This window comes from Melitaea cinxia, chromosome 7, assembly GCF_905220565.1.
Source record: "Melitaea cinxia chromosome 7, ilMelCinx1.1, whole genome shotgun sequence".
NCBI lineage: Eukaryota > Metazoa > Arthropoda > Insecta > Lepidoptera > Nymphalidae > Melitaea > Melitaea cinxia.
In genome coordinates this window covers 3496802-3516339 of record NC_059400.1, presented here as the reverse complement: position 1 = coordinate 3516339, position 19538 = coordinate 3496802, and the positions used below count along the sequence as shown (strand labels likewise).

The 19538-nt window shown below is 32.3% G+C and overlaps 1 protein-coding gene across 1 annotated transcript in view; it reads left to right on the top strand.

Annotated features, from left to right (window-relative positions):
* The window catches only part of LOC123655098, a 28441-nt gene extending 9250 nt beyond the window's left edge, over window positions 1–19191 (top strand). The window contains exons 2-6 of the mRNA XM_045590936.1: window positions 3559–3710; window positions 6530–6698; window positions 7069–7297; window positions 8727–8876; window positions 18458–19191. Coding sequence (XP_045446892.1) covers window positions 3559–3710; window positions 6530–6698; window positions 7069–7297; window positions 8727–8876; window positions 18458–19191 — 1434 coding nt within the window. The remainder of the gene's footprint in view (window positions 1–3558; window positions 3711–6529; window positions 6699–7068; window positions 7298–8726; window positions 8877–18457) is intronic.
* The last annotated feature ends 347 nt before the right edge of the window (window positions 19192–19538 follow it).

The window sequence follows — 19538 nt, the reverse complement described above, 5'->3', positions numbered from 1 at the left end:
TTCCACCGAAAGCTTGTGGTCGTCGCGAGCGATCGCTCGACATCATAGATGACGTCACTGTTCCCGATCACATCGCCCACAAAATATAGGTAGGTCAAAGTTGGCTTTCATCAAAACGTGGCGGGAATTTTAAAAAAGCAACTGTCAATGTCAAATTGTTAATATTCTCACTCATTCGATTCGATACAAAAATGCAACGATTAATTCCCGGGAATCCATCTTGAGTTAAGTTTTACTCCAATTCTTGCGAAATATTCACTCATAACCCCTACAGCTGCATGTTTTCACCATGCAGCCATATTGCGAGCACACAGCTGACACCTGACAGCGCCCACAAGTATAACGCCCGCGGCGTATTTTACCTTGGTGAAATGGCAATTTCAGCGATCGTGATCAATGGCGTTGTCGGCATTAGGTGGAACGCGCCCTTCGTCTTTTAACCCTTAATTAGGCGCATTAAGAAAATCACACAATTAGTCGCATGGGGTCTCGAGTGGCCCCAAAAACAAGATTGAAAAAGGAGTGTATGAAATAAATAAAACAATGATTGGATTATATAAATTATTAGTGTTCTTTATTATCTTTAAGTTTAATAAACACAAATATAGCTCTGACTTAAAATTTAAACAAAAAATGACAAACTTCTAACTACTCCTAAAACTACATAAATTTGACTTAGCCGATGCGCTTATTTGAAAAAATAATAATTAGTCTCATTAGCCGATTATTTTTATCTGCAATCGATGCAGTATACTCTAAAGTGTTGTTGAGAAACAAATTTACAACACTTATGACATTTGGTTGGCACTTTTTTGTCGTTCTTCCTAGGATAAAATGAGCAACGTCCGCGCTTAGATATTGACTGATGCACCGTCTTTTTCATATCATGTGCTTCACGGAGCCATTTTTTTGCTGACGCAGGGACAGAAAGCTGCTAATACGATGCTTTTTGTGACTTTCTATAAGTGCTGCTGCCAATTTAAAAAAAAAATCTGTCTTGTATGTGTAATATTCTTATTAGCATTCGATCTGAGTATGATAAATGCGTTGATGCCAGATAACTTTAGAAGATGACAAAATATAGCCAGATTTCTACTTCTCTTCCAAAATTATAACTAGTGCAAAGTTGTTCATTGCAATCGACATCACTTTTGCCACCGATGATTCAGATGATATAACTTGACTATGTGCGAACTCTTCAATTTTACTACCAGAATCATATGGGAACTATTCACAGCGTTGCCGTTTACTAATTTGTCTTCCGAAGCAGAACTAGCGACATCTTGCTCATTGTCGGCCACCTCCAGCCATTCCAATAACTGCCTATTATTAGCCACTTAAAAAATCAATAAACTGAAAATAAAAGAAAAAGTCTGTGCAAATAAACACAAAAATAGGTAAATTAAATAGCCGGTATATAAATACATATATAATAATATAAAAAATTACCAATTTACGAATATAAACGAAGTAAAAACATAAAAATAAAAACTTACCTCCGCAAAAAAAAATCACGTAAGTGGTCGCATGGGGTCAGCGCTCTAGAGAAAAGCGACCAGTGCATATGCGTAGATGTTCTAGAAGCGACTGATTTGCGTACCCTGAGGGAAGTTAGGAAGCTAGAGTGAGCGTGGGCGCGTTCAAATCTCTCAAAGATATATATTTTTCAATTTGAAATGGCCGTGACCCCATGCGCCTAATTAAGGGTTAATGCTGTGGATGGCGCTAAAAGAGCAGATATATTTTGCCAATGATACCTAGAATTATAGTATAGATTATTAATGGCACGTTACGTTATTTAAAAAAAATATTTATTTTATTTATTTGGGAAACAAACGAAATAAACATCACATACAATTAAATTTTTGCAAAACACGTTCATCAATAAAGTTTTAAAAAAGTAAACAGACATAACAATATTTCTTATATCGAGTGATGTCATTTGGACCGATATACTTATATTAGTAAGAATGTTACATACATTCGTCATACATTTGTCATACTACATTCGGCGGTCGGCGATTACTTTCATTTTTACCTGTGGACGTGACCGGATAATATTATACGGAAGACGCATGCCACTATTTAAAATACGAATACAAAATTCATTATAAAGACAAAATGAGTTTTAGGGAGAAAATATTATATCACCCCAAATTATTGTCTTGTTTTAATATTTTATTATTGACTAGCTAACCAGCGATCGTCCTTTGTTACTTAAAAAAAAAAATTGTTTGTCTTTTTAAAACTTATTTTGTACTAACTAGTACAAACTGCAATACTCAATTATTGGTTCAGTTGTTTGGAAGTATTATACGCGTAGATAAATTTCGGCAACTAATTTTTATTCACATTTTCATACATAGTAAAGTATGAAACGCTCGTAATCAGTAACTTAGTAACATTAAGATTACGTTACTTAGTAACATTAAGAACTCTCTCTTTAATATTTAATCTGTAGAAATTTATTTATTTTTTATTTATTTTTATCACCATCTATGCCTTGTACTTTATTATATGTTATGAAATCATTGGGAGCTGATTTTAGTAATGATTGAATTTTTTTTTAAATAAATAACTGTTATTTTAGTTTTCTTCGTTCATATCTGTGATATTCTTTATTGACTTTCAATAAAAATGCGTATGCGTTGCGTGTTCTATTGATTTTTTTAATGTAAATTACCTAATAATATGAGTGTCGCTACAATATTGAATCATACAACAGAATATAAATGTTAATTTTTACACTTACGACTCATTTTCTCTAACATATGTGTATTACCGGTATAACCCAATTTATTACTAACCGAATTGTTTTCTTTTTAACCGACTTCCAAAAAAGGAGGAGGTTCTCAATTCGACTGTTTTTTTTTTATGTATGTTACATCAGAACTTTTGACTGGGTGGAGCGATTTCGACAAATTTTCTTTTAATCGAAAGGTGGTGTGTGCCAATTTGTCCCATTTAAATTTATTTGAGATCTAACAACTACTTTTCGAGCTATATCTAATAATGCGTTTTTACTTGACGCTTTTTTCGTCGACCTACGTTGTATTATACTACATAACTTTCTACTGGATGTACCGATTTTAATAATTTTTAATTTAATCGAAAGCTGATGTTTGTCATGTGGTCACATATAAATTTTATTGAGATCTGATAACTACTTTTTGAGTAATCTTTGATAACACGCAGTTACTTGACTATTTTTTCGTCGATCTACGTTGTACTACTCGTCGATGTAATTGAAGTCGGTTTTTTTCGTTTGCAAGCAAACACAATTATTTAATTGATTTATTTTGTTACGCCAAAATTTATAAAAAATCAATACTCACATCACATCATATTTTTATATCTGCTCTTTGTTGAATTACTTATTATATTGCCTAACTTAAAACTATTTTAAGTAGGTAAATCAAAGTTATAATTCATTCCATTCACTTTTTACTTTATCTGAACATTTTTATTATACATAACCTTTTCTACATGTACTCATATAATTGCAGTATTTAAAATCATCATATTTAAATATAAATTTAATTAAACATTGTCCTCCAGTTCTGGATCTGCATGGTCTGCATGGCCACCTCGATGGCAGCGCCCGCACCACCGCTAAAGCTGGACATCATCGACATGGCAGCTATCAGCAGAATGACGCCACAGCAGTTAGAATTGCTCGCTGAAGGTTTAGCAGCAGAGGAAATCATGAGGTAAAATAATATATAATCCCCATAGAAATAACAATAAGTATATAGGGTAAAACCGGGATAGATGCCTCAGTTTTTGAAATAGCCACCTAATTTTAAAAATATGATTTTTATACGAATAATTTTTATTAATGTAGCTAGCTCAATCCTTTATGTTGAATTATGACTTTTTTTTTAACCTAGCCAATGCAGAGCAGAAATTAGCTTTTCGTGAACCCTTTTTTTTGAGGATAGATGCCTACCTATATGGATAGTTGCCTCACCATGAAAATAGTGAGTAGGATAGATGCCCTTTAAACCGTGTAAACGAAAAACTAAAAACCAAATGTTAGGTTAGGCTACTCCTAAAACATCGATTGTCTCCAAGAAACATGGGCCATAGCAATGAATTTTTTTTTATGATTTTTATATCTTTTAATCGTTATAATTAGAATATAATTTTTATATCACACAGATTACTATATATATATATATATATATATATATATATATATATATATATATATATATATATATATATATATATATATATATATAATATATATATATATATAAATTTAATTAAATATTTACAATCATTTATTCAACAAAAATAAAAATTCTTAATTTTTGGTCTAAAATATTCATATCGAGTGCGTCAACATGTCACAACATGTGAGAGTGAGTCAACATGCACATTGCACAATCATACTTTCTCGTCGAAAGCTGACTGTAGGTTTTCTATAGTCCAAGAACATACTCGAGCTCGCACTTCTTCCTTTCTTTTATATTTTCGTGGCATAGTTCTGCTAGAATCAGTGAAACATCCAAAAATAAATATACCTAAATACATAAAAAATATAACAGACACAAAAAAAATTATACATATAAACTTACTCTGTATATGGTGAATGAAGGGATAGATTCCCAGCTAAGGTCACCTATACCTCAAAAAATCAGGGCAACTATCCTTTGTGATTGGGATAGATGCCCACGTATTTTTTAAATAAATTATAAACAAAATAGCATCTATTTACAACTATATGCAGACTCAATGACCCAGTATATAGACGTGATAAAAAATATAACAGAATTTATTACTATTTATAAAATTATACAACCTTAAATACTAACCTTTAAAACTTTGACGTGTTTGTAAATTTCGCCACGGAGAAAATTACACACACGATCCAAACGCGTCCTTGCCACACGAATATCTATAGATATCTAAAGTACGGGGCGTCTTCGACTCCTACTTATTCGATTAATTTTTATTTGTGAGTTCGGGATGTTAGGTTTTTAGAACATGAGGCATCTATCCCACTGCGACATCTCTCCCGGTTTTACCATATATAACTAAGTCGACAAACAAGTGTACGGCTCACCTGATGGCAAGCGATTACTGTAGCTTATTGACGTCTACAACAATAAGCATCGCAAGCACTTTACCCACCTTACCCCCATTCCCACCAGGAGCTCTGGTCACCTTACTCACCAAAAGGAAAAAACACTGCTTGAAAGGAGTATTATTAATAATTGTAAGGTCGAGGTATTTCCCCAGTGGGGCTGATCCAGATTTTAAGCAGTATATTTCCTTCTGTGCCCTACCTCAGTATATGTATATGTATTTGTCAGGGCTGTCAATTTATACCTAACCTACGAAAATCCTGGTTTGTTGAAAATGCATAATATAAGGATGTTTAAACGTAAATACCATTACGCTATATATTTATTTATCTTCAGTATACTATTAAATGTTTACAAACAGTTCAATGCTTGTTCATTATTATTCAATAATGAATAAGTGTTAAACACGAAAAATAAATAAAATATATATATAAAATACTATGAAATAGTACTATTAAAGGAATAAAAAATAAAATAAAACCGGCCATGTGCGAGTCGGACTCGCGCACCGGGGTTCCGTTCAAACAATATTATTAAAAATATTTTTATTAAATGATGTAACTAAAAATTTATGCTTTTCGCAATTTTTCCTTTATCTGTGCTATAAGACGTTGCTTCTTACCAAATTTCAAGATTCTGAGTTTATGGAAGTGCCCTGTAGGTTTTGATTCCATTGCGAGTGTCGAAAATTCGCAACAAACGGCTTTATCTTTTGATTGCGTTGGCTTAGAAGTTTGATTTTTTCACAGCTCTAAGGGACAGTAGACCCGTCTATTCGATATGAATTTCAGCTTGATACCTCCACAACTTCCTGAGAAAAAGGATCTTGACAGACAGACGGACAACAAAGTGATCCTATAAGGGTTCCGTTCTTTCCTTTTGAGGTACGGAACCCTAAAAAACAGTATTAACTCATATACGTAAACCAACCACATATTATTGTCTTCGGTTCGTCGAATTTGAATCATGAATTTCTTACAAAATAATACGATTCACTCGTATTCACTCCATCCATACTTGTATTATACGATAACAATCTTATTGTGACGGAAATTTTCAGCTATTTAAAAAAAAATTATGTTTCATAATTTGGTATTTTACAAATATACTTATGACTAATTAAAATAAAAGGTTTTAATAATATGTTATTACCTCAACAATGTTAACCATGGAATAATAACGCGAGTTGAACGATATTATTTAAGCTCGTCAGACCCTAGAACTATTATGGGGTAAAATAAATCTTTAATTTTCTATCAATAATTCTTGTAGCGCAGTGATAGTGCAATTATTATTATTATGAATATTGATTATTATCACTACTTTTATTATTTATTCATTATTCAGCACTTTACCAAAATTAAAAAAACAACAATAAATTTAAATAAATTAACCTTTATAAGCAACTCTTCACTTTATATTTTGACTTTCTTTAGGACAAAACGATCTTCAGCACAGTCCCTAACATCGGCAGTGATTTCGAAAGCCTCATCTGGTCTACAGAGTAAGGTTGGCCTCCTTGGTCAGGCGTCAGCTGGTGCGTCAACATTCATAACGTCTGCTTCGGGTAAATCTGGACATGAGCAGGGATACTCGTATGAACCGGTAAGAATGATATTTTTATTAATAGTGAAATTAATATAAAGAATTTATAGAAAGATAATTAGTAAGAACTGGTAATGGCATTTAATTTACCTACTAGTAAAATTTGTACTCATATGTAGTAAGAAAACATACAGAACTGCTAAAAAGCGGTCAAAAGACAACCTGATTTGTATTAAGGCAACCTTATTACGGAGTGATCTTTCAGTGGTGTTCTTAGTAAAATTCAGTAAACAAACGATTTTGTTTCCAATACATTTATGCCTTTTTATCTTTTTTTTTTGTTCTAATTTGATCATAGATTTCTGTCAGAGTAGCAAAACTAAACAAAGATCATTTAATAGATTCTAAAATGCTTTAAATTTCTCTACAGCACGGTGAAAAAGTTGACTACTGGGGCTTAAAGAAATCTATCCTCCACACTCTGTTCCAAGCCGTTAAGGCTATTACTGGTGGTGTTACCATTCTGAAGGGTCAGCTCATCAAGGGCGGTGGTGCATTAGCTGCCACCATTGGTAAAGCGATATCATCTAAGGGCGATGTGGTCAGCAACTTGGGAAAGAAGATCGTTAGTTCCGCTGTTAGTGAGAAGAAACCAATATGTAAGTATGACAATATTGTGTATTTTTATCCATCCATCGTCCTCCAAGTATATACTATTTTATAGTAATAAATTTCTTAAGATTTAGGATTAGGACAGATATTATAATACATGTAAAAAAAAATGTGTTGTGTAATAGAAAATATTATTGAAAGTTAATTCTGAACAATATTCTGATTCGATAATTCTGACAATAACCGAAAGATTCCTGTATCAAAAACATAGTATCAAATCTAATCTACTAATTTTTAAAAAGTCAGTAATTATCACAAAATCAGTGAGTACATTTGATACGAACATTCAAATGGGACAAAAAACAATCTAACAATCTAAATTTTAATTGTTTGAGCTAATGTCTATTTGGACATAAATAATAGAACCAAAATATTAAAAACTATAATTATGCGTGCTCACGATCTATCATTTTATGACCTAAGTAATGTGTTTAGTAATAAGCTCCCTTGCCCACGTAAATCTGCCGTTAAAGCATTCAAAAATAACAATAGTTTAGCTAAGGTTTCGTCAGCAGTAAAATGTACACTAAAAATGACTAAAATTCCTAAAATATATCTTATTGTCATGTAAAATATAAAAATAAAACTAAAGTGTAATCAAGAGACGTTTCTCATGCAAATGTATTCAGAACTAGACTTCGCTGTCGCCATACGTCCGGCAAGATAGAAAGTGTTAGACGTAAAGCGAAAACCTATCAACTATAAAGATATGATAAGCGATAGAAGGCTAGTAATAAAATTTAAAAAAAAAAACTGTAAATATTTCAAATTTATTTTAATAATTTGGCTAACGAAAATAAAACTCACATTTTTGAACGCTTCAGGCAGTAATATCCCATTACTGGGCATAGGTCTCTTTTCCCATGTAGGAGAAGGATTTTTGAACAAGTTCGTAATATTATAGTACGTTCATCTACATAATTTTATTTAAACATACCATAAACATGTATCTACTCTACTATCTCCCTAATTACAATTAGATAATACCTATTACTTTTTAATACTATATACTGTTATGAAATCAATCTCAAATCAACCACAACGCCGCGAGTATAAATCTGACATAGTAACGTTGACCTACTTAATTTGCTTAAAAGTTCTTCTTGTAAATATAGAAAGAAGGGAGAGAAAAGAATACAGGTCGACCTTAGAGAAGATCACAGCAAAATAATACTGTTTTCAAGCAGTGTTGTGTTCCTGTTGGTGAGTAAGGTGACCAGAGCTCCTGGGGGGATTGGGGATTGGGTCGGCAACGCGCTTGCGATGCTTCTGGTGTTGCAGGCGTCTATAAGCTACGGTAATCGCTTACCATCAGGTGAGCCGTACGCTTGTTTGCCGACCTAGTGAAATAAAAAAAAAAAAAAGTTATATATTATTATTATTATAATATTTAATCAATTCATATAATAATTACAGCAACAGTAGTATACGGCCCACCTCCCACGACTCACATAGAGTACGGACCCCCAAGCGCGTATGGAGCCACTGCACCCGCGCACTACTCGCACACAGGACCCGCCGGCCCTACAGGGTTCGCGCCTCAAAAGTACCCATCGCATTTAGACGGTAAGAGCTTATATACAGACATGATCTGCCAAAGAGATTCTTCGTTATATTGTTATTTTTGCATATTTTAGACAATATTGTCTACATAATTAGACTCACTAGCTATTTCAATACATGTATATAAGTTTGTTTGTCGCGTTACTATAGCTACTAATTTTATCGAAGAAAGAATAAAGCGTAAAATATAGAAGAAAAGTTTGTCTAAAAATTAACTGTTTAATAATGATTTATATTTTAGTTTTTACGAATGTTAGCTCAATCAAAATAATATAGCAAAAGGAGAACGGAGAAAGGTTATTATATTTGATTTCTATAAGAATATTCAGCCAGGCGATTATTGATATTAAATTTAATTGACAGTCTTTAATTTCGCAGCCTAAATAACAACATAAAATGGTTGATTTAAAAATCTTATTCCAAAGACAAAAAAAGTTGTTAAAACAGTAAAAATCGTGTAATCGTGGGCGAAGGCTCGGCGGAAAACTAGTTTTATATGTGATAAAAATTGGGTATCGTAAATTTTCATAAACAAAAATTTATTGAGCATACGTTAGAAAAGTAGAAATCAATAAAACAATACAATTAGGTAGAATAATAATGTTAACTAATGCGATTATTGTTAATACCATTGTCATTACATACCCACGACAATGGCGCTTACAACTCGTTAGTCTTAATACAACTCTCTCGTCAATCCTCGTCCTTTCCTCTATGAAATTTAAAGAGATAAGGCCTTTACTCAACAGTGTAACGTAACACGCTGATTCAGTTTAGTTCAGTTCAAATACAAATGTCTAGCAATCAATACATATAATATATCAATCGTCTATTTTCCTAAATTAATAAAATGCTTATCGCCGAGAAGTCGGACGCCTAGTCCAAATATAAATATCTTAATTACATATCAGTACTTATAAGCAAAGTTTGTGGTAACGTTACTCTGCCAATTCATAATTTAGAACTATAAAAGTCATTCACATATTAAGTAGAGACAGACGGATGTTGTGACGCAATACAGAAAACATTACGAGAGAGTAAGAAAGTTAGGTAGGTAATTGTGGGAAAAATTTAAAATATTGGTTTTAACGTAGCTTTATTTTTATACTCAGTGTACAATATAATTATGACACTACGATGAAAAGAGGTTTTATAAAATTTTAGTATCATTGTTGATATATGTGTGTTGTAATGTGTACAATAGTTTTTTGTCTTTTTTTTTTTGAGAAAACATTTTGAAAGGTTCAAAAAAACCTTTTTAAGATTGTTTAAAAAAAAATCAGCAAACTACCTAATTAGTTACGCTTAGAATGTAGGTTGGTACAGTTACATGTAACTGGTACATAACGCGAAACTCTAATTACTCAGTGTAATCCGACTTAATTTGTCATTTACCACCCGTCATATATTTCGTAACATAATTATTATAATTGCTTAAAATTTCAATAACTAAATTTACTTACATCCGCTTTCTCTTGTTTTCGATAGATTTTTCAATCCTGCGTTCTGTAATTTAATAAAGTTTGGGATGAAATACACCTATATAAAACATAGGGTCTTAGTTCTTTCATACGATCCTCATTTCACACCTTTATAGCATATTCTTTATACTTTCACGCCGATGATTATCGAAGTCAAAAAATACCAACAGTAACACTTTAAAAATAATCCATTATCTTGAATTGAACAAACGCTAACTGCAAAAATGACAACGCAATAACCTCGCATTTGAATCTTCCATTATAAAACTTTCTCCTCCATACTTTGTGTAAAAACCAATAAAACATCTTAAGAGTTACGTGGATAAAGATGATATCTTCATTATCGCCTTATTTGACTAAAATTATGTAAACTACTCAATAGAAACGTGCGTCGTGTTTATTTTAATGTTTTATTATAACCGAAACGCTATAATTGTTGCTGTTGAATTTACGAATTTTATATATTTAAGTATTATTGTATACAAAGGATTTGCCTTCTTTGTAATAAGACAGGAAAATTTAGTTTGTATGATTATAATAATTGTTGTACCTTAAATCGATTTAATAATTAACTAAATATATTTTAATAATAATGAGAAACATAATCAATAAGGGTAGTAAATAAAGGTAACCAAAAGTCTCAAACTAAAAAAAAATCTGCTGCTTAAACCGATGCTTCTCTAGCTAACTATTATCGACATCGCTGAAAAAATTAAAAAGGCTCTAAATATGATTAGCTTTTAACAAAAACATAAATTTCAAATTAAAGTAATCCAATTACTTAAATTACCTAATTGATTAAATTAATTGAATTGCGTTGTTTGTAAATCTTTACGAATCATCATCATTCCATCATCATTCCAGCCTATTGCAGTCCACTGCTGGACATAGGCCTCCACAAGTTCGCGCCAGAAATGCGCGAACTCATGTGTGTTGCCCATAGTCACCACGCTGGCCAGGCGGGTTACGAATATTATACATACTTATTTTAACATCTAGAGTTTCAATTAAAAACTGCACCAAAATTCCAAAAAAGGAGAAGGCTTCAATCTGACTGTATTTTTATGTATGATACCTCATAGCTTCTACTGGTTATAGTGATTTTAATGACTCTATTTCAATCGAAACCTGGGATTTTTCATCTGGTCTTATTCATAAAACATACATATATCTGACAAATAAGTTTTAAGTTACACCTAATAATGCGTGTTTTTGTCGTACTTGTCGATGTGAATTTAAGTCTTTTTTTGTTTGAGAACAAACAATTATTATTGAATAAGTCTATTGACTAGGTTGGTAGCTAGAGGTTTCAACGCGTCATTCTTGTAATGACTAATATGGGTTATGTACTCGTATTAACGTATTGCGTCACAGGTGCGAGCCCTGGCTATGACAAATATTTTATGTCATAGAAAGGTTAGTTGTAATCTGGAGTTTGTTTTGTATGTAGTTTGTGACGTCATCCCGATGAGAGCTTTATATATTGAAAAATAAAACACCAGATAGGAACGAAGTTCCTTATCAATATTAATTTCAAGTTCTATTCGAGGTATAAAGAAAACAATTATTTGGGTACACATTTTTCTTTACAGTTTGAAATACAACTTAAATATTTATCAGTCAAAACGTTTGTCATATCAAAATTAAAATAATACATCAAATTATTTACACGTAATTTACATCAATTTACTGACTTATTTTAATACTTTAACAAATAACAATTTTTTACGCTAAACCTTTAAAAAATGTTACTTCCAAAACTGGGTAGGTCACAGATTAGCATAAAAACTTTCATTTTTAACCGCGTCCTATAACGTAACACGTGTGGCTTATGAAGTGACTTCACTGTTTACTGTTTACTCACCTCCATACGTAATAAGAGGTTATTCTCAATAACCTTAGGTTTACGTTTCGTTCAAATTAAAAAGAGGAACGTTACGGGTTGTTTGCTTTTTCATAGAGTCAACTACGTCATACTATTACGATGATCTCAATGAAGCAAAGGTATGACAAATTGTGCTACATCTATTTTTTTCTTCTTGAATTGTGACTAATAGTAAAATATAATTATATAGAAAAATATAAATGAATACAGAAGCTTATGTTTATATTATTTCCTATAATTTAATGTCGTGTTTGTGAAAAAATTTGTTATATTAGGTATCCGTTTCCTAACATTATATGAAAAAAAAAGTTTTACTTGTTTATTAGTTTCTAAGCGGTGAATTTATAGTATTTTTTGTCTGTACGTCTAATGTCGTACGTCACAGTGTTAGAATATCACATCAGCCTTTCGCAGTCCACTACTGGACATAGACCTAGACAAGTTCACGCCAAAAATGGCGTGAACTCATGTGTGTTGCCCATAAGCACTACGCTGGGCAGACGGGTTGGTGACCGCAGGGCTGGCTTTGTCGCACCGAAGACGCTGCTGCCCATCTTCGGTCTGTGTATTTTAAAGCCAGCAGTTGGTTGGTTATCTCGCCTTCGGTCGGCTTTTTAAGTTCCAAGGTAGTAGTGGAACTGTGTTATCCCTTAGTCGCCTCTTACGACACCCACGGGAAGAGAGGGGGTTAGAATAGTAATCATATTAATATTTAACTACATATTTCAAAAGAAAGTCGTAACACCAAATCGAAAATTACAAAATTAAACAAGTCAATTGCAAAATTCAAAAGTAAAAGTAACTGTTTAGATAACACTGTGGCTAAATACAAGTATTTAGTCATCATTAGGATCACAGGCTCACGACCCAGATTATTATTATCAATTATATAACCCTTCCTCCTTTCACACTGCTCTGTGACCGCGGGTTAAGTCCAGGAAGACATACAATGAACGCACACCTGTTCAAAATATCGCCCTTAAGTGAAAGTGAATTATATCACCGAACCGGTATTTTTGATATGTGGACATCGGTGGAAGATTTATTTCGATTATTTAGTAGGTCGATTGTTTCAAAAGAGGAAGTCTGTGTTTGTATAGAATGGTCTACTTACGAGTACATCTTCTATCTTCTACACCTTTTTAACCGACTTCCAAAAAAGGAGGAGGTTCTCAATTCGACTGTATTTTTTTTTTTATGTATGTTACATCAGAACTTTTGACCGGGTAGACCGATTTAAATTTATTTGAGATCTAACAACTACTTTTCAAGTTATATCTAATAATGCGTTTTTACTTGACGCTTTTTTCGTCGACCTACGTACGTTGTATTATACCGCATAACTTTCTACTGGATGTACCGATTTTGATAATTATTTTTTTGTTGGAAAGGGGATATCCCTAGTTTAGTACCGTGATAAGGAAACCAGGATCTGATGATGGGATCCCAGAGAAATCGAGGGAAACTCTCGAAAATCCGTAATAACTTTTTACTGGGTGTACCGATTTTGATAATTTTTAATTTAATCGAAAGCTGATGTTTATCATGTCACATATAAATTTTATTGAGATCTGATAACTACTTTTTGAGTAATCTTTGATAACGCGTAGTTGCTTGACTATTTTTTCGTCGATCTACGTTGTATTACATGTCGATGTAATTGAAATCGGTTTTTTTTTCGTTTGCGAGCAAACACAATTATTAAATAAATGAAAGCTTCACACTCAACGACCCCCACTAGGATTTTCTAAAGGATCCGGAAACACACACCATACACAAGTCACACACATCAGCATTCCTATACAAATCTTTGTTATAAGTGTGAAACGCAGCCGCGACCGCAGGCGGAACAGCCACTGCTGTAACCACTGTACCAACGTCATATCTCTATATGAATATATAATAACTGAATATTCCTTAACATTTTATTTATAATAACATGCTCATAATCATAATCAAATGCTCAATGTCAGTAATTATTTGTACTCTTTTTTTTTTTTTTTTGGAAACGAGCCCGCGACCACGGGCGCAAAAGCCACTGCTATGACCACTGTGCCAACGTCATATCTGTGTATGAATATACAATAACTGAATATTCCTTAACATTTTATTTATAATAACATGCTCATAATCATAATCAAATGCTCGATGTCAGTAATTATTTGTACTCTTTGTAACCCTAAACTATTTTTAACTGACTTATGTTTCTTATAGCTTAGCTTATCCCTATCCCTACTAATAAATAAATGTGAATGTAAGTTTGTTTGTTACGCTTTCACGCGAAAATTACTTAACTGATCATTATGAAACTTTGTACACATATTTTTGGAGGTATTAGAAGTGACATAGTATACTTTTTATTAAAAAAAAATTGATGTGAGTGAAGACACGGCTAAAAGCTAGTGTTTTACATATGGCACAGTTTTCTAATGATATCAGAATCAGAATCAATAAAATCTATAACTCCACAGTTTAAAGTTTAAAAAATAGACAAATGTTTCCTCCTTTCTTCGTAATCACGAAAGGTTCGGCTAATTCTTTTATTGCTGAATGAGTAATTATCAGACCAAAGTTAGTATGGAAAAATTTTGTAGGTTTTTCGAAAACTCAAAATTGATGATATTTTCAATCAAAAATTTCAAAAATATCTCAAACTATAATTAGAAAGTTAACATTAGTCATAAGCCACACTACTGATTGTCTTTTTTTTATAATCATTGATTTTTGTAGGGTCTAACAAACGACTATTTTTAAATTTACTCTAAGTATTAAAATTAATATACGTTAATGAGTTGAAGTACCTTCGACTTCTTGTTAATAATTATTGGAAGACAAATGGTTTCTGTATTGTTACTTTGTGATAGTAGTGAAAAGGTTATTGTCAAACTGCAGTGTTGTAAAGTGAAAACTATTGTTTATGGTGAGTGTTCAAGATAATTACCGCCATTGTATTGACGATGAGTGTTTGATATAAATGCGATAATTAGGTTAAAAAATTAGTTATAAATATACTTTATAAGATATCATTAAAAAATAATAAATATATTTTAATAAGTATGAAAATTGATTGATTTAAAACGAATACTTGTAAGTATTTTCTGCATTAATGCAAGAAATTTATGTTGGGGCGGAATTATAATTAATCAAATTAAGGAATTACGTAATTCAAGTAGGTTTTTAAAATCAACGTAGAATCGCCATTTAACAAAGCAAAATTATATTAATTTTAATTAATTAATTTATAGTTAAAAGTAAAGCTACCACAGATTATGAATGTAGATTCTGCAGCGACAAACTGGCAAGAAAATCCGCAGTTACCCTTTAAAAAAAACTGGGTTTTATTATTAAATTAGTAAAATATTGCGTGAATAAATATACACCTTCCTCCTTTTAACTCAAAATGTGTTCTTTCCTTTTGTATTATTTACAAGATTACATCACGGAATAAACTCTCTTACAAAGACCTCAAACAGGATTATATAGAGCTTGAATTCGTTAAGATCAGGGAAACATACTGTTCAGTTTGACACAATACCATTACGTAACATCAGGAAGCCTTATGTTATTGTATAATGATATAATCATACACAGAAGGGTACTGGGCTATTGTTTATATATACTATAAATCATGTCATTTAGGCCATTGTGACATAAGTGCTATATTCATGTGGCGGTTCTTTTAATTAGTCCTAATTGTTAACTAGATAACACCCGTGTTGTCTAGATGTTATCGCTGTAAAGCGAAAAAATGCATAAATCTGTCCAATCAATCCTTTACTGCTAAATTATTGGATTATTTTATTTAAAACTGTTTTGGGCATTAAAAAACATAAAAAATCGTTTTAAACCATACGAATCTAAGTTTAATTATATCATTTACGAGGGTAAGTGATGTCTTATTTGACATGATAAAATACATTTAAATGAGGACTTAAAAGCGGGACACTTTTTTTGGCAATTCAAACTTTTCCGCTTTAAATTATACAAATGTGATGAAATTTTGTTTCATTATTATCATAATTTAATTAATATATCATTTCTTTAATCTTTTCTGCATCAATTTGCTTAACGTCATTTATATAGAAAGTATTGCAAATTTCTAGATCTCTTTCACATTGCCGTTTTGGTCATTGCATCATTCTTTCGAAATTATTTATAGGTAGTAAACTTATCTTTAGCCTTGGCTTTTGTGACATCATATTTGTCAGGTGGTCACTGAAAGTGTGACATAGCGTCACACTTTCGGGGTGGGAAGGGTCCGGAATCGTAAAAATTCGCGTCAAGTATTTTATGGGTAGCCGTTTACCGGCTTACGTTTACATATATTATATGTGAATATATGATATTGAGTAATACTTCAGCTTAAATCAATGTATCAAACAGAATTATTCAACATGCACGTATTACGTCACGATCGAAAAAAAGAATAATTATGTCACAAAAATTAAAATTCAACAAATATACGTACGGACATAAATATTAATACTCATTCCATTGACCTACAATGTTACGTATTATTCGTAATATAGGTATTGCAATCGAGCGATACGGTCGAACTATTTTTAAACGTCTTTAAAAAAGGTGTCATTTTGATTCAAATTGTAAGGATCAGTGTCGTAAGAATCACTCTGCCGTAACATTAATAATTGTTACAAAGCATTTATAGCAAATTATAGGAAAGTACCTTCCATTCGCGGATTCATGCGTATTTTGATTTAAGTGGCGTTTTACTAAAAAAAGATTCTCAAAGATATGTGTGTCGAAATTTTGACTGAAATTCGCTTAAGTTTTAAGTTTGTCGCTAGCATAACTTTTATCATTTTGCGTAAAATTGTCCAATGAATGCTCATGATAATATAAATTCCTATTACATTTAAATTTCAAAAAAGAAGAAATATAATAGAACTGTAATCTTTATTTCAAATTTTTTAATATTGCATATAATAGTATCATGGCTTTCCTTTGTAACACACGTTCAGTTTATAAGAGATATAGCATCCGCTATTTTCATGCTCTCCGTTGCTCCACCAAAATGCCTAACATAACATTGAACATAATATAAAGATTAAAAAAAATCAGTAGGTAGGTTAGATAAGGCCGTTTATACATTGTATTACAATATTGAGTTCTCGATTGCATTTTTATACGTTTGTTACTTTTAAAGAAATCATAAGATACTTTACATATGTATGTGTATCTCATTATTCCTTGTGTATTTTTTATACACATGAAATTACGAAATAGTCGATCAGATTATCAGTTAGGTAATTGTATAGCAGGTCAGGTCAGTTATGTAATTTTGTCTCAGGTAAAGACAGATTCAGAGCTTATATATATATATATATTAACTGTATTTCTAGGTCAATAATCTTGTTATCAATTTTATGTAACAGATTGTGTTGTATTTAATGAACATTATTTAAAAAGAAGTTGTATAAGTATCGCTGCTTTTATTACATTTTTGTTTTTAGTTTTTGGTTTGACGTAATTTTGATCAATTTTATTACTACTTTCTACGTTACTACTTTACGTCCATTAAATGAATAAAAATTCACACTGTCATTATATATTTAAACTAGCTGTGCCCGCGACTTCATTCGCGTGGAAATTAGAAAAAAAAAATATTGTTCCGTTCATTCAGCTAAAAAAATCAATTCAGTTGTAAAAAAATGTTATTTTAATATTACAAACAGACACTCCAATTTTATTTATTTATATAGATAAACAGAATATTTATTATAATACTTAACTTGTAACTTAACTTGTAGTTTTCCAAAACCTTTTTAACAGTTTTTCAAACCTTTTAACTTAAGTTTGATTGAACTATTTACGATTTTATGATACACTTTTTTTGAACATACATATAATAAAACGGCGTTACTATATTACATTATTATATTTAAATTGATTTAATACAATTTAAAATTAAACCTGAAGTACATCAAATTATAGTAATGCGGTAGAGCTACCTATTAGATATTTCCATACTGCTACCGTATAATTTAACACCTGATTACACCAACATAAGTGACTACCAAAGAAAGGTATTGATAATAAATATACAAATCGTTACATAAGCATTCACTCCTTTCATTGGCTTCGTTGTGTTTTATACTGACCAATCAATACTGCATTAGAAAGGAGCTCATCCATCATTTGATATCATTGTGTAAGACTTGACGTAACTTGTGTCCGACTAAGACATTTTTCTGAGACAGGACGAAGTAAACTGAGCGGGGTCCACGCTGGTCTGGTTATCCTGACACCGGTGGGAGATGCAATACCGAGCGAGAGTCAGGCGTCGGGAAGTACCCCATTAGAACCTCCACCGTCTATCCTGAATTCAGTATATTCCGCTATCAAGAACGTTTTTTCGACTCCTCCCCCTATCCACGATGACGCGTTCGTTGATCATATACCTCCACCACCGCAGTCCGTCCCCCCATTCAGACCAATGACATGGGGTGCTGTGAATTCCTACGGCGAACCAGCCATGGTTGACACTTACACCGACTACGGTCCAAGATACCCTCCATACAATTACGCTTCATCAAAGCTATCCGTTGCCCAACCTATTCACAAGTACACAAAAGGTCTTACGCCATCAAAACTCAAAAAGATTAATTCGAATTTGGAGAAACTGAACAAATATATAGCTGAGAATCAAAGGTCGTCGGAAGAAATGCCCAGATTGAATAAAGATTTTGCCGATATGGTACGGAAAGGTCTGGTGCCACTTCTACCGACACCCGTTGTCACTGACAACGAGATCGGTGTACTTCCAGCTGACTTCCTTCCTGATCCTATGATCACCACGACTTCCACCACGACCACGACCACAACAACCACAACCACGACCGAATCTCCGAAGAATTCTACTGAAACTGAGAATACCAGAAGGAAAAAAGACACCAAATTTATTCTTCGAGGAAACAGGATCGTCCAAGTTTGACGACTGACTGTTGACTGACGGAGAGGTATGTTGACTTGACTCAGACCGACTAATATGACTAGAGAATTTGACTGGACTTTTTTTTCACTGAAAATATAACTTACCTTAATAGTTATGAAAATATAACTTACCTTAATAGCACATGTTTTGAGTGACTGAAGAGATTTATGGGACAAGATTCAAATCCTACTCTACTAATCGTTGAATAATCTATATGTTACCATCATAAAAAAATATCATTTCCTGTTCATGTACATGTCAAAAATTGTTGACGACGCGTTGGCGCAGTGGTCGCAGCACTGGCTGTTGCGCTGGGGGTCGCGGGTTCGATCCCCGCTCACTAAAAA